General features: G+C 38.6%; 1 protein-coding gene across 3 annotated transcripts in view; it reads right to left on the reverse strand.

The window, feature by feature from the left end:
• Positions 1-1,177: 1,177 nt before the first annotated feature.
• Positions 1,178-13,877, reverse strand: part of NAA25 (N-alpha-acetyltransferase 25, NatB auxiliary subunit) — a 46,233-nt gene continuing 33,533 nt past the window's right edge. For all 3 annotated transcript variants that reach the window (XM_065568787.1, XM_005298588.4, XM_065568786.1), the window contains exons 20-24: positions 13,610-13,675; positions 9,855-9,952; positions 9,201-9,311; positions 7,982-8,128; positions 1,178-4,428 (exon numbers count right to left, since the gene is read on the reverse strand). In XM_065568787.1, the coding sequence (XP_065424859.1) occupies positions 4,306-4,428; positions 7,982-8,128; positions 9,201-9,311; positions 9,855-9,952; positions 13,610-13,675 (545 nt within the window). In that variant the 3' untranslated portion in view covers positions 1,178-4,305. The remainder of the gene's footprint in view (positions 4,429-7,981; positions 8,129-9,200; positions 9,312-9,854; positions 9,953-13,609; positions 13,676-13,877) is intronic.

Here is a 13,877-nt window from a genome sequence, read left to right on the forward strand (position 1 = left end):
ATAGTTGCGTATGTAAGACAAAGCCCTTAATATCGGGAGGATCCTAATATCAGGCCATCTGGTCACCCTCTGTGTACATAATTCAGGTACCTTTCTTTGCACGACCCAGTTAAACTTTTCTAACCCTTTGGTAGTGCAGCTTTACAGTCACTACACACACACAAAAAAGGAGGGGGGGGGAGATAAAGGGAAGCATATTGTTAATGGATTTCTGTGTTCTTAATCCACAAATACTGTAGCATTTAAAACAAAAAGAAGTGGCAGCAGGTCAGCAAGGAATTAATGTGCAGAAATTTCTGTTAAACGGGTTTCCGTTTCACGTGGTACATTTATAAACATGAGTGAGGAGAAAAGTTTAACAAGCGTAACTGTCACCTCAAATATGTCCTTTTAGCAGAGCAAATGGTTCACCAGAGGATAGTAACTAATTAACCATACCTGATCCCCTCCACATCAGGGTTGACTTGCATCCAGAGGCATGGGGTTTAGGGGAAACTGGTCATGCTGCTGCTGGTACAGTAATTAGAGTCTGGCAACTTTCAACATCACTATGTTCACATAACATTTAAGAGAGTAAACGGAGATAGTAAACTCAAGATTAAGTTTTGAGTGTGCCAGGGTCAGATCTCTGTAAGGAAAGAGAGAAAGCAGCACAAGACATGGCTTGAGGAAACAAGGACATTTTGTTTCTATCAGTGTATTGGGATCTGGAGTGGACAGGGTACTGCCAGCCAAAAGAGGGGCAGTGATACAGACTCCCAGATGCCACATATTGCTGACTGCCAGGGCTACTCTATCATAATTTCACTGGCTGCATCCAAACATACTGCGAGTTCCTACTTTTCCCTTTATTTGTCTTTAAAAACTTGGGAGGGGTGCGAATGATGCATAAACTGACAATGGAAGTTTCTTCAACACACTGCCATATGAACATGCCACAGAACATCTGCTTCCCAATTCCACTCCTGCCAGCAAACCATTCCCTTATTTTGCCCAACGCTTGTTTTCCTTCCCCACTGTTCTGTTTTCAGGCAACTTTTACTTCCCTTCATGCAATAAAGGGAGCATCTGGCTCGGAGTTTGATGGGAGATTAGCATTATAAAGCAAAAACGGTGAAGAGAAGGACTTCAACTATTTCCAAAGATCCAGACAGAAAATGAAAGGCAGCAAAACTAATTTATAACGAAACTGACTTTTATATAAATTATAAACCCATCCAGTTTAAAGCAGATTGCTTGTGGTTGTGTCACTTAATTCCGTAGAAGGCTGAAGCATACATAACTTCCACAGTCATAAATTACAACAAATAATCAGGAAGAGAAAGTTCAGATAAGGCTGCAGATGTAACAAAAGAACCCTTTGATATTAATGAAGGTTAAAATAAATCACGATTTAACATAATGATTGCAAAATATAAATGCAATTTTTGAATAGTTAAAACTGCTAAAAAGACACAAAAACAATGGGCAATACAGGGAGGCATTGCAAATTTTTCTTTATGCAGAGAAAGGCAGATGGAGAATTCTTCCCCTTTATCCACATCAGACAAATGATTTAAAGCAAAGAAATCGGTTGAGGAGGAAATCTGTAGAAGGATCTTGGCTCATGATCCCAGTAGTATAAAAGCAATAATTTTCAGTCTGTAAACAGTAGTCTTGGTAGCTTTCTAAACACACGGTTCAGTTAACCACAAAAAGGATAACAGCAGCAATGGGTTATACCCTGGATTTCCTATCAAATCCCAGTGAAGGTGTATGTGCTGGAGGGGGAAAATGCTCTTTACTTTAGTAAGAAATATATATTTAACTGTACACAATTTATAAGGATTGAGAAGATTCCCAAAGGCTCAGTAATTAGTTAACCATTTCTGCATACCCATCTAGTTGCCTCTGTTATAGAGAAACCCTGGAGTTTTAAGAGCATCTGATTTTCATGCTAGAGAATTAGTATAGAAACATCTACTGTGTAACAAAAGAATCATACTGTTTGACATTAGGCTTAGGGTCAATTGGGTGGCTGCAAGTGGAAATGGGAAAACAGCTGTACCCTGGGAAAAACGGAACATTCCTCCTGAACTGGTATTGAGCAAGGTTTAAATGCTAGTGCAGACTGAACACAAGCATGTTCAATGCCATTTCTGAAAGCGTGACTGATGCTTGGTTCCACCCACTCTCAGAACTCAATCCAGCTGACTAAAATTAACACAGCCAGATGTATAACCCACTGGTTTCAATCTTGTTCAAAGGGAACTGATGCTGAAAAACATGTTTAGCAAGTTCTGCTTTCTCATGTACACAAGGCTTTAAGGCTTGTAGTCTAAACTTACTTCACTAAACTTTTCTACTGTTCAGCTCCGCTGGTAGTAGCAACGATGGACAGGAGCTCCAGCATAGACTACTGCACTGTCTGGTCTTGTTCAGAGCTCTCTGCAACCTGGTACTTAAAAGTGTCAGTGTTTGCCTGGAGCCCTGTCTACACTAGCCAGTCCTACTGATGTTTGCAAGGTGTGACTATTTTAGCCCAAAAGCCTAGTGCAGACTTCACCTCAGTGCCACTGTGCAATCTTCGTGATGGGACTGTTTTCACTTAAGCTATGCATTTCAAATGATCAACTTCAGTCATGAGTCTTGTTTTAATGTAAATAGCACACTTGTCTTTCCAAAAGTATTTCCATACAAACATATACGATAGTTTGCTCAGGAAAGATGTTTCACTATAAAACAGAGTTAATACATTTTGGTATTGTTTTCCCCCGGCCCAAAGCACTTACCAGACACTGCATCTACATCATAAGCACATCCATCACAATTTAAACACCTTGTAGGAAGTCCTCTCTCTCTTTTAGGAAGGGGCAAAGTAAAACTAAATCCAGCAAGAGCAGCAACTTGAAATTTTACACAGGGCTTTTAAAAAAATACTCTCATCAACATTCTAGCATTTCTAACAAAATGTATTCAGAAGAGATAACAACACTAGGATTGTCAGCTCTCTTAAAACTTTAAATATAGATTTCAGATTATACTTGCTTTTCTTTAATTAGAAGATAAGAAATCTGTAAGAGTCTCAAGTGTCCCTCACATCCTAGGTGCAACATGTTCGTATTTGTGCCTATTTGTTTTATAGTGTGTCTGTATTACTCTTTAAATTAAAATAGCAGAAATGCAGATTTTATGGGATCAGATGATGCAATTACATTTCTCTAACAGAATTACTAATGTGTCTATACTTGGATAATCATAAAAGATCAGTTGCGAAAGGAAACAGTTACAAACAAAAGAGTAACATTCTCAGCTTCATACCACACTGGAAGCAAAAATTACTTCTGCCAACTTACAGCCATAGAAAGTTGACAGGACTCAATTCCATTACAAATTATTTAAGTACTTAGTCTTAAAATTTCAAGCCCCTTTTAAAGTCACAATGATTACTGTTTTATGGGAAACTGACACGAGATCAGAGTCAGTGGTGTCAGACTTCACTGCAGATATTATGTACATTGCCTCCAGCTTTTTGCTGAAACAGTGATCAGGCTTGTAATTTTTTGAACCACCTTTCCACTAGAAACAATCTGTATGTAAACTAACACCACTCCCTTCCTCCAACAATCGCTGGGGTTCAATCTTAGAGGAAACTGCATCGGTGCTAAGCATGACTTACTCTGACCCTCTTCAGTTAATGATGAGCATCACCGGAAGGCAGTATATGCCTAAATAAAAGATGTGCTTCCAATATAACGTCATCTGTCTCTGCTGGACCCACATGATATCAATTCTTTTTTTCAGCAGGGCCACATGGCTTGTCAATAGAATAGACAGCTCCAGAACTAACCTGCTTCAGTGGAAGAGGCCACATAATATGCTCCAAGGCTGAATGTGGGCATCTACAATTTCTGCTTTTCTAAGGCAAGGACCATATAAAACCTATAAACACTGTATGGTAGATGAAAATACAACTCCTTTGAGATATATGCTTTAGACTGGATTTCTATTGCTGCTTCTAAAGATTATCTCCAGTTGTCTCTGGAGACCAAAAGGGAAGAAAATTCAATTTTTCCTGTTGCAATATGCTTATGAACATGTATAAAAAGTGGTCAAACCCTGATGGAGGGTCCCTGCTTCTGGTTTATGTACAATAATTTAATCAGCTGAATATATCTTTAATACCTAAAAAAAATATTTATGATTAAAGTCCTTCATGCATTTATGAGGAAGTTCTGGATTAAAGTGATGGTATGTTGGATGTTGCTTCTGCCTGGGATTATGGTGTCACTCTGTTGTGAAGTCTTTATGCCTGGGGTGCATTTCTTAAATCTTTAGTTTTTTTATGGTATCAAGTCTCTTTTTCAGCAGCTCCCCAATTTCCTGAATTGAGTGCTGGTAACTGCTCTGCACCTTTCCTTGCACAGTCTTTGTAAACTTTTTTTCTTCCTGCAAATCAAGAAAACACAATCATTCACGCTGCAGGCTAAAGACCATTTTGTATTTTAAATTCCTCTGTAAAATTCCCCACACCCTCTTTGCAAATATTGAAATGGTGAAAAAAGTCCAGTTTGAAGTCTCAATACATCATAAGGGGGTTGTGGTAATAGTTTGAATTTATTAAAAAGATCGGAAAGCTCGTCAATCCAGAATAAAACCCCACAAGCAGTAATTTTTTTTAAACTTAATGTTAATTTTACCTATCACAGGATTATTAGCACATCAAAATTTCTTGGCACTTGCAGTAAACATCCTTGTATAATTAATTTAATGCCAAAAGATGGCTTCCCTTAACCCCAAGTCAGTTGCAAGACAGACATTTTAATCCAGAAATAATGTATTAAAGTAGGAAGCCTCTTAAATACAAAACAAATTGCTGAAATCGAAGTTTTCATAAGACTAAGGCTACGTCTACAAAATACTCCACTGGTGGTGGTGTGTAGGGCATGTGTAGCTAGATACTGCAGTGAAAAGCAAGCTGTGTCCATGCTGTAGTGTGTAGCTACACATGTCAGGGATAGACTCTGGCAGCGGAAAAAGGCTTCGGCAGCTCCACACTGCCAGAGCCTTTCACTGAAGTGAGGAAAGACTCTGGCAGGAGGGAAATCTCCCTCCCAGAGTCTTTTCTTGCTGCGGGGAAAGGCTCCAGCAATGAGACTCTGTCTCTACTGCCTTCCCAGTACTGGAGTCTTTTCCTGTGGAGGGGAAAGGCTCCAGCTGCAGGAAGGCAGTGGGATAATACACTGAAAAAAATAGCAGTGTAGATGGGAAGGCCAAGCAGAGAGCTGTGTAGGCTCATACATGCCCACACCCTTCAGGAATGTCTTTACTTGCCTAAGCTGTGCCTCACCAGCTACACTGCTATTTATACCCATGCCACGTACGCACTCCATACGCTGCCGAAAGAAGCGTGCAGTGTAGACGTACCATTAGTGTCTACTATGCTAGACACCCTCACAACCCCTATTTTCCAAATTCTTCAAACATGTATGAGTTAAATGGCAGAGAGCAGTTTTGTCTTCTCAGAGCTTCGATTCCCACCTATGAACAACATTCCTTGGCATTATTCCCCAAGGTAAAATATGAGACGGACACTGACTTTCCTATGCCGAGTACAATGATATTTGTGCATATTTAAAGGGTTGTTGCTACATCTCAGCTAGTGCATCACTAGTTATGTTCCATAAAGAGCAAATTCTTGTCTGATTCAGCTGACACAAACTTCAATGACCTTTTCAAAAGCACCAGCAATTGCGTGCATTCACAATTCTCTGGCGTGCATGCGTACACACACCCACCCACCCCTTTGAAACTCTGGCCCCAAGTAAGGTTATACAGCTTATGCACACTGTTTGACACTCTCCCAGTAAAGTATAAATAATTAATAGCATAACAAACATAGTATGCAGGTAGGAAAACCCCACAAAACTCCCAGCCAATGCATTCTTCAGGGTACCAGAAAAATCAATACATATGAAACGTATGTTTTCTTTAGGCCTTTGCATTTCTGATTTCCAAATTCTTTCAATGCTTGGCAGAACATAAAGGAAATGTGTAGAATTTGCTGACTGAATGAGTTAGCAGAAAGTTTACTTGTGCCACTCCTAGATCATTAAAGAACCAGAAAAACAATAAGGTTTGAAGTGCTAAGGCAATTCTAGAAAACACTTCAAAGAAAATGTAAAGGGATAGGACAATTTGAAGTCTAGTGAATAAAGAAAAAATAAATCTAAGGAGTTTCATTTGCCCCTACCAGTTTTTGTAAATGTACAGCGAAATTTTCATATTTAAGATATAAAATTTCACACAGCAACAGTAGAGAAGAAAGACCAACAGAAATGGGGGAAATTGTACACAAACTGCAATCAAATGCATACGGTCAACAATGAAAAATACAATTTATTTTTCTAATCTTTCAGTTACAAGTCAGACCTCAGATGACTGTAAAAGCAAACTTGAACGCAAGCCCAGAAGTGTGATTTTTAAGTGGCAGGATGTATCTTTTAAATAAACCCCGTAGTTACAATACAGGGAATCTTGTTTTCACGTTAGTCTGTAAAGCTCCTAAAAGAATGTAAAGTTATGGAGGGATAGACAAGCTGATAACAGTTTGTCTGAAAACAACAGCCCCACAGATCTGATTCTATAACTGTGCTATGCATCTATTTTCCAGAGTCAATGAGAGTTTTGTGGCTACAGACACTGCCCAGTCAGTGTTTTGAGCAGCTACACAGCATTGTTCTACAGAGTTGGGTTTTTCTCTTCAGTCCCATTGGAAACATGTTTATATCAGTTCATACAATTCTTATAATTAAAAATTTTAACAGCCCCCAGATATTTTAGGTGAGGAGAGCATAATTTCCCAACAGAGAGCAATTCTTATACTCATTCCTATTTGGCAATAGCACAAAATCATGGGTCTCAAAAAACCCACCTCACTTGAATTATGCTATGACTTGCAACTTGTGGCCAACTTTCATAACCTAAGATGAGGCAAGAACACCAATCTTCTTTTGAGTCTTGCACTTTAGAAAAGACTCTCAGAACACATTTAAATATAAAGAAATGGCTAGTTCTGTGCGTTATTTGCTAAATCAGATCTGTACATCTGAACTCGATCCTCCACCACTCAACACCAATGATATTTTGAGGCGCTGAAGAGAGGCAGGCCATTATTTCATTGAAGGACAGATTTAACAAGTGGACAGTGAGTACGTCCTGTTGGAGGATAATGTGCTTATTTCCTGGTGTCATAATATCTTGGTCCTTCAGGGCATCTTCTCCCTCATTTAATTAGAGCAGCATTCACTGCTTCAAAAAGATCTCTTCACTGGGAATAATTTTCATATACATCTTAACACGTATTGTGCCTGACGTGTCTGGCACCTATAGATTCCTGTTCTTGATCCCCTCTAAACCGCTAAGAGTTAGAAGGGAGAGCCATTTTCTTTCATATGGATTCAGTAGTTTCCCTGGCAACTTTTATTAGTCAGAAATAATTGAACCAAAAGGATTTCCTGTCACAACTGTGCTGGCCTTTATTATTTGATGTTGTCATGTCTTTCTAGACTGAAAATAAGAACATTCATTTTCATGGCACCAAATTAACGTCACGCACAGCATTTTGTTGTTCACATACTCAACTCACTTTAAAAAAAAAATAGATACATAGGTTTACAATTCTCAGGTTCCAGTAACATTTTTTAAATTAATCAATTTGTGGAAATAAGCAAGAAATGATCAGTTTAGGGAAAGTTACTATGCTGGACTCCACATGGTAGGAACTTTATAACTAGAACTCTACCACTCTGGGTCAGTTTCAATCAACTGTGACACTATTCTTTTTAGCTAATAGCAAACAACTGAGTCAGTCACATCAGTGGTTATACAGCTTTTTCAATAGGTACCATTTAAAGAAAAAGGTGAAGTTAGCCAAGAGATATTCTCTAGGTTTATTTTTTTGTTTTTAAAAGAAATCACATAAAATAAGGTAGTTTCTTACCTGTGAAAGGAAAGTGTCATCTATGGACAGTTCTTCAAGTTTAAGTGCAGTCAGAATGATTTCGAGCCCTTTGATATGGTCTATAACATTGGAAGTTAACGTCTGTAGCTCAGTAACATAATCCAAAAAACTGGTAAATACAGGAGGCTACGGAAACAGTCAGAAGTGATATTAAAACACTTTTCCACCCATTTTAAATATTTTTGTATATGACACTGTAGTTACTATTTTAAAATAAAATGATTCATTTGTGTCCAAAATTACAAATGTGCTATTCAAATATAGCTTAAAAAGTAGTGCTGGCTGGCTGGCAAGCATTTCCATTTTGTGAAAAACTGAGCTCTTTGAATTTTGTTTTGATTATGCTATGTAATGAAACTGACTCTATAAGCCCAGTAGTTAAGGCATGTACCTGGGAGACTTGGGTTTGGGCCTAGATGCCCTAACCACCAGGCTATAGAGCCAGTCAGTAGCTCAATCACTCCTGTTGGAGCTGTTCCATTTGGTATAAATAATTAAACATTCACTAGGTCAGAGAGAGTCTGACTCTATTGCCCAATGGGTGGGGCATGCCCCTGGGATGTGGGAAGCCAGGGTCAAATCGCTGCTCAGCCGGATTCCAGCCTGAATCTAAGAAACATTCTTGATGAAAGTTTCATCGAAACAGATCTGTTTCCATGACAGGTTTCAGTTTAGACCAACTGGCATTTTCCAACAAAAAAGAAAATCATTGAAAAATTCCCAACTAGCACTGTTCAAAATTACATTTCATTGAGTAGTTAATGTTCGTAAAACAAACAAACAAAAAACCCCTCTGAAGATGAAAAATATTATGTAACTTGAGAGCATCCTCATTTTAGAAGCCTTTATCTTGAAAAACTTTTTTTGTGGGAACAGGTTGGAAACCACATCAACCTTGGACTTAAGATGGTTATATACAAAATAGAAATCATACTAACTCTATCCAACAGGCTAATGCATATACTCAGCAGTGTTGGTTATGATATATTCCATAATGTTGCATTTTCCCATTAATTTTCAAAAGCACATAAGCGACTTACAAGTCCCACTTTCAAAAGTGGCTTAGGAGAGCTCCTTAAAGGAGGCTAAGCTCTTAGTCACTTTTGAAAGTAGGACTTCGGTGCTTTTGAAAATTGCACCCACTCCCTTTAGGGAAGCATCATAAGATTAGAACCCACGTCTCCATTGAATTGCCTACCATAACTACACTGGTTTCTTTTTTTTTCTTTTTCTTTTTCTGTAAGCTTGATTTGAAGGGTCGCAGGACACTATCACAGTAACTTGACACCCATAGGGTGATGGACATTGTCTGAAAGGAAGAAAAACAGATGTACAAGTATGGTACAAATAGAATTAATACTACTGGAGCCATTTTTAAGTTCAAAATTACGTCCTTTATTAAAGACTTAAAATACAGTAATTGGGATATGAACGGAATGGAGAGATGGTTTTCATAGTTGTCCATAAAAAATTGGGATCTGTGCACTTTATTTATTATGCTAAAGTCCTGAGCACAGTCAATTCTAAAATATTTTACCATTATCTTCATCTGCATCTCATTTCCCAAAAATTACACCAGGCCCCTTCAAGAAACAAAACTTTAGGAATCTACACATTCTCCTGACTTAATTCCAAGTCTGGAAGTCAGGTTTTATTTTTGCATCTTCATCATGATTATCTGTATAAAGCTCAATGTGAAGAGGCAGGGTTCAGGGAGCCACAAGGCAGAACTCAGAAGAAAGCAGATACAGATTTCATCTTGTAATTGGATTGTTGTAAAATAGAACAATTAAATGAGAACAGCAGGAATTTCCAAAGTGACCAAGAACTGCAGTAAATGAAAAATGCTTACCTCAACAAAGAAGACTAAGTTTTCTAAAATGTTAGGATGAGTTTTCAAGATGCCATCTCTGACTTCCATCAAGTCACTTTTACATTTATTGAACAAGTCTGAAAAAAGGAAGACAATTCTTATGTTCAGAATAAGGATCAACACAGAGGCTTACATATTTTTGATGTGGTACATATCTTAATATACTACATGAAGCTACAAAAAGACTGATTTCAAACTAGTGTATGACAGGATACAGTTAACTAAAGACTACTTCTAGAGTGGATACAGTTTTAAAATCATTTCTGAATGAATCTGTAATGCAAAGCCTTTGTCAAAAACTTGATATGCAATTTTTTTCTATTGTCTTGTGCATTTGTAATTACGTGCACCTTTCACATCGGTACAGCCAGAAATGGAGTAGGAAGTCAGATAACCCAACATTTACCAGCAAACAGGTTCACCTGCAGGTTTTTAATAATAAACTGGTTTAAATCAAAACCCAGGCGGTCTGCTTACAGAAAGAAAGATAGCTACAGGTGGAGATGAAGGAGACTATAAGGAAGGTTAAGAACAGTAAAAGGCCAGTTTTACATGACTGTCCTTTTCTGACTGATTAAGAATCTTACTGCATTTTCACAGCATTCTCACTAACGTCAGTGAGATAAATCCAGCTCTCTTCCACTTACTGATATTCTGGTGGCTTGGTGTTTTTCCTTTTATCATGCAGGCAGTTCTCTTTATATACAGAAGTTTACCTTTAAACTTGCTAAGTGCTTTTACTCAGTTACAGGATTAGTGCTTGTGAAGGGTGCTGGACTGACAGACCCGGGGAACACAGCTCCCTGTTATGCACAAACCTGATACAGCAGAGGCAGTACCAACTTTCCAACCGCATCTCACCAGAATGCCTTAACCTTGACCTGAAGGGAAGGTTCATTCACTCCTTGCTCCCTCTGCTAGGGCTGCCAACAAGGTTGCCAGTTAGTGCCTTGGTGGTGGTTTGTGAGATATACAGACCCCTGTATGCTTGGAACTAGACTCCGTTCTAACCCATTTCACACAATACCAGGCAGCAATCATACGTTGGTAACGAATCATACGTTTGGTAAGTTCAGAGAGCTGATAGGTAAGGTCCCATGGGAATCAAGACTGAGGGGAAAAACAACTGAGGAGAGTTAGCAGTTTTTCAAAGGGACACTATTAAGGGCCCAAAAGCAAGCTATTCCGCTGGTTAGGAAAGATAGAAAATGTGGCAAAAGACCACCTTGGCTTAACCACGAGATCTTGCATGATCTAAAAAATAAAAAGGAGTCATATAAAAAATGGAAACTAGGACAGATTACAAAGGATGAATATAGGCAAACAACACAGGAATGCAGGGGCAAGATTAGAAAGGCAAAGGCACAAAATGAGCTCAAACTAGCTACAGGAATAAAGGGAAACAAGAAGACTTTTTATCAATACATTAGAAGCAAGAGGAAGACCAAAGACAGGGTAGGCCCACTGCTTAGTGAAGAGGGAGAAACAGTAACAGGAAACTTGGAAATGGCAGAGATGCTTAATGACTTCTTTGTTTCGGTCTTCACCGAGAAGTCTGAAGGAATGCCTAACATAGTGAATATGTTAATGGAAAGGGGGTAGGTTTAGCAGATAAAATAAAAAAAGAACAAGTTAAAAATCACTTAGAAAAGTTAGATGCCTGCAAGTCACCAGGGCCTGATGAAATGCATCCTAGAATACTCAAGGAGCTAATAGAGGAGGTATCCGAGCCTCTAGCTATTATCTTTGGAAAATCATGGGAGACGGGAGAGATTCCAGAAGACTGGAAAAGGGCAAATATAGTGCCCATCTATAAAAAGGGAAATAAAAACAACCCAGGAAACTACAGACCAGTTAGTTTAACTTCTGTGCCAGGGAAGATAATGGAGCAAGTAATTAAGGAAATCATCTGCAAACACTTGGAAGGTGGTAAGGTGATAGGGAACAGCCAGCATGGATTTGTAAAGAACAAATCATGTCAAACCAATCTGATAGCTTTCTTTGATAGGATAACGAGTCTTGTGGATAAGGGAGAAGCTGTGGATGTGGTATACCTAGACTTTAGTAAGGCATTTGATACGGTCTTGCATGATATTCTTATCGATAAACTAGGCAAATACAATTTAGATGGGGCTACTATAAGGTAGGTACATAACTGGCTGGATAACCATACTCAGAGAGTTGTTATTAATGGTTCCCAATCCTGCTGGAAAGGCGTAACGAGTGGGGTTCTGCAGGGGTCTGTTTTGGGACCGGCTCTGTTCAAAATCTTCATTAACGACTTAGATATTGGCATAGAAAGTACGCTTATTAAGTTTGCGGGTGATACCAAACCGTGAGGAATTGCAACTGCTTTGGAGGACAGGGTCATAATTCAAAATGATCTGGAGAAATTGGAGAAATGGTCTGAGTTAAACAGGATGAAGTTTAACAAAGACAAATGCAAAGTGCTCCACTTAGGAAGAAAAAAAATCAGTTTCACACATACAGAATGGGAAGAGACTGTCTAGGAAGGAGTACGGCAGAAAGGGATCTAGTGGTTATAGTGGACCACAAGCTAAATATGAGTCAACAGTGTGATGCTGTTGCAAAAAAAGCAAACGTGATTCTGGGATGTATTAACAGGTGTGTTGTGAGCAAGACACGAGAAGTCATTCTTCCGCTCTACTCTGCTCTGGTTAGGCCTCCGCTGGAGTATTGTGTCCAGTTCTGGGTACCGCATTTCAAGAAAGATGTGGAGAAATTGGAAAGGGTCCAGAGAAGAGCAACAAGAATGATTAAAGGTCTTGAGAACATGACCTATGAAGGAAGGCTGAAAGAATTGGGTTTGTTTAGTTTGGAAAAGAGAAGACTGAGAGGGGACATGATAGCAGTTTTCAGGTATCTAAAAGGGTGTCATAAGGAGGAGGGAGAAAACTTGTTCACCTTAGCCTCTAAGGATAGAACAAGAAGCAATGGGCTTAAACTGCAGCAAGGGAGGTCTAGGTTGGACATTAGGAAAAAGTTCCTAACTATCAGGGTGGTTAAACACTGGAATAAATTGCCTAGGGAAGTTGTGGAATCTCCATCTCTGGAGATATTTAAGAGTAGGTTAGATAAATGTCTATCAGGGATGGTCTAGACAGTATTTGGTCCTGCCATGCAGGCAGGGGACTGGACTCAATGACCTCTCGAGGTCCCTTCCAGTCCTAGAATCTATGAAAACTTTTGGCCATTACAAATTGACAAATTTCATTAAAATCCTTTTAGGGTTTTCTCTTCCTCTTTAAACAAATGTTAGATTATAACCACACACACAGAAGTGCCACAGCATTTGGCTTTGCTTCTGTACAGGGTGCTGGGTAGTATAACAAAACGATTCTGTATTTAAAAATGCAATCTAGATCGGTAATGACTGACTTTTCACTTCAAAACTACCTTAATGTCTGGAATGAGGAAAGAATATTTCTAAGCAGCAGATAAATCATTTGGATTATTCTTATACCATCACAACCAACAAACTAGAATTCCAGTGTGTGACTGGTATAAAACCACAACTCTTATTTTTGTTTTGGTTTTTTTTGGGGGGGTGGGGGGTGGGGGAGGGAATGGCAGTGAAACAATAGGACATAATACCATTCTCAGCCTCCAGCAATTTAAGGATGACATTATCAAAAAGCCTAAGTGAGTCATTTTAAAATCACGGTTTGAATGTCACCTTGGCTGTAAATGTTTATTCCCAAACTATTACTTACCTGTTAATTGTTCTAGTAAAGATTTAAAACTATTCCCTATCCTCTCTTGGATTTCTGTTGAATCTTCTGAAATAAAAAAATGTTACAAATAAATCTTTTTTTAAATAATGTTTTTTCTGCTTCAAAATGCAAAACAATTAAAAAACCCCCACAAAAATATGCACTGAATGGAATGCTTCAAGTGTGAATGACTGGTACATTAATATAATTGTAAGAAAATTCAGGAAGACTTAAACACATAGGCACATAAGATTAAATAAAGCTGTGA

Source organism: Chrysemys picta, chromosome 15 (genome assembly GCF_011386835.1).
Source record: "Chrysemys picta bellii isolate R12L10 chromosome 15, ASM1138683v2, whole genome shotgun sequence".
Taxonomy (NCBI): Eukaryota; Metazoa; Chordata; order Testudines; family Emydidae; genus Chrysemys; species Chrysemys picta.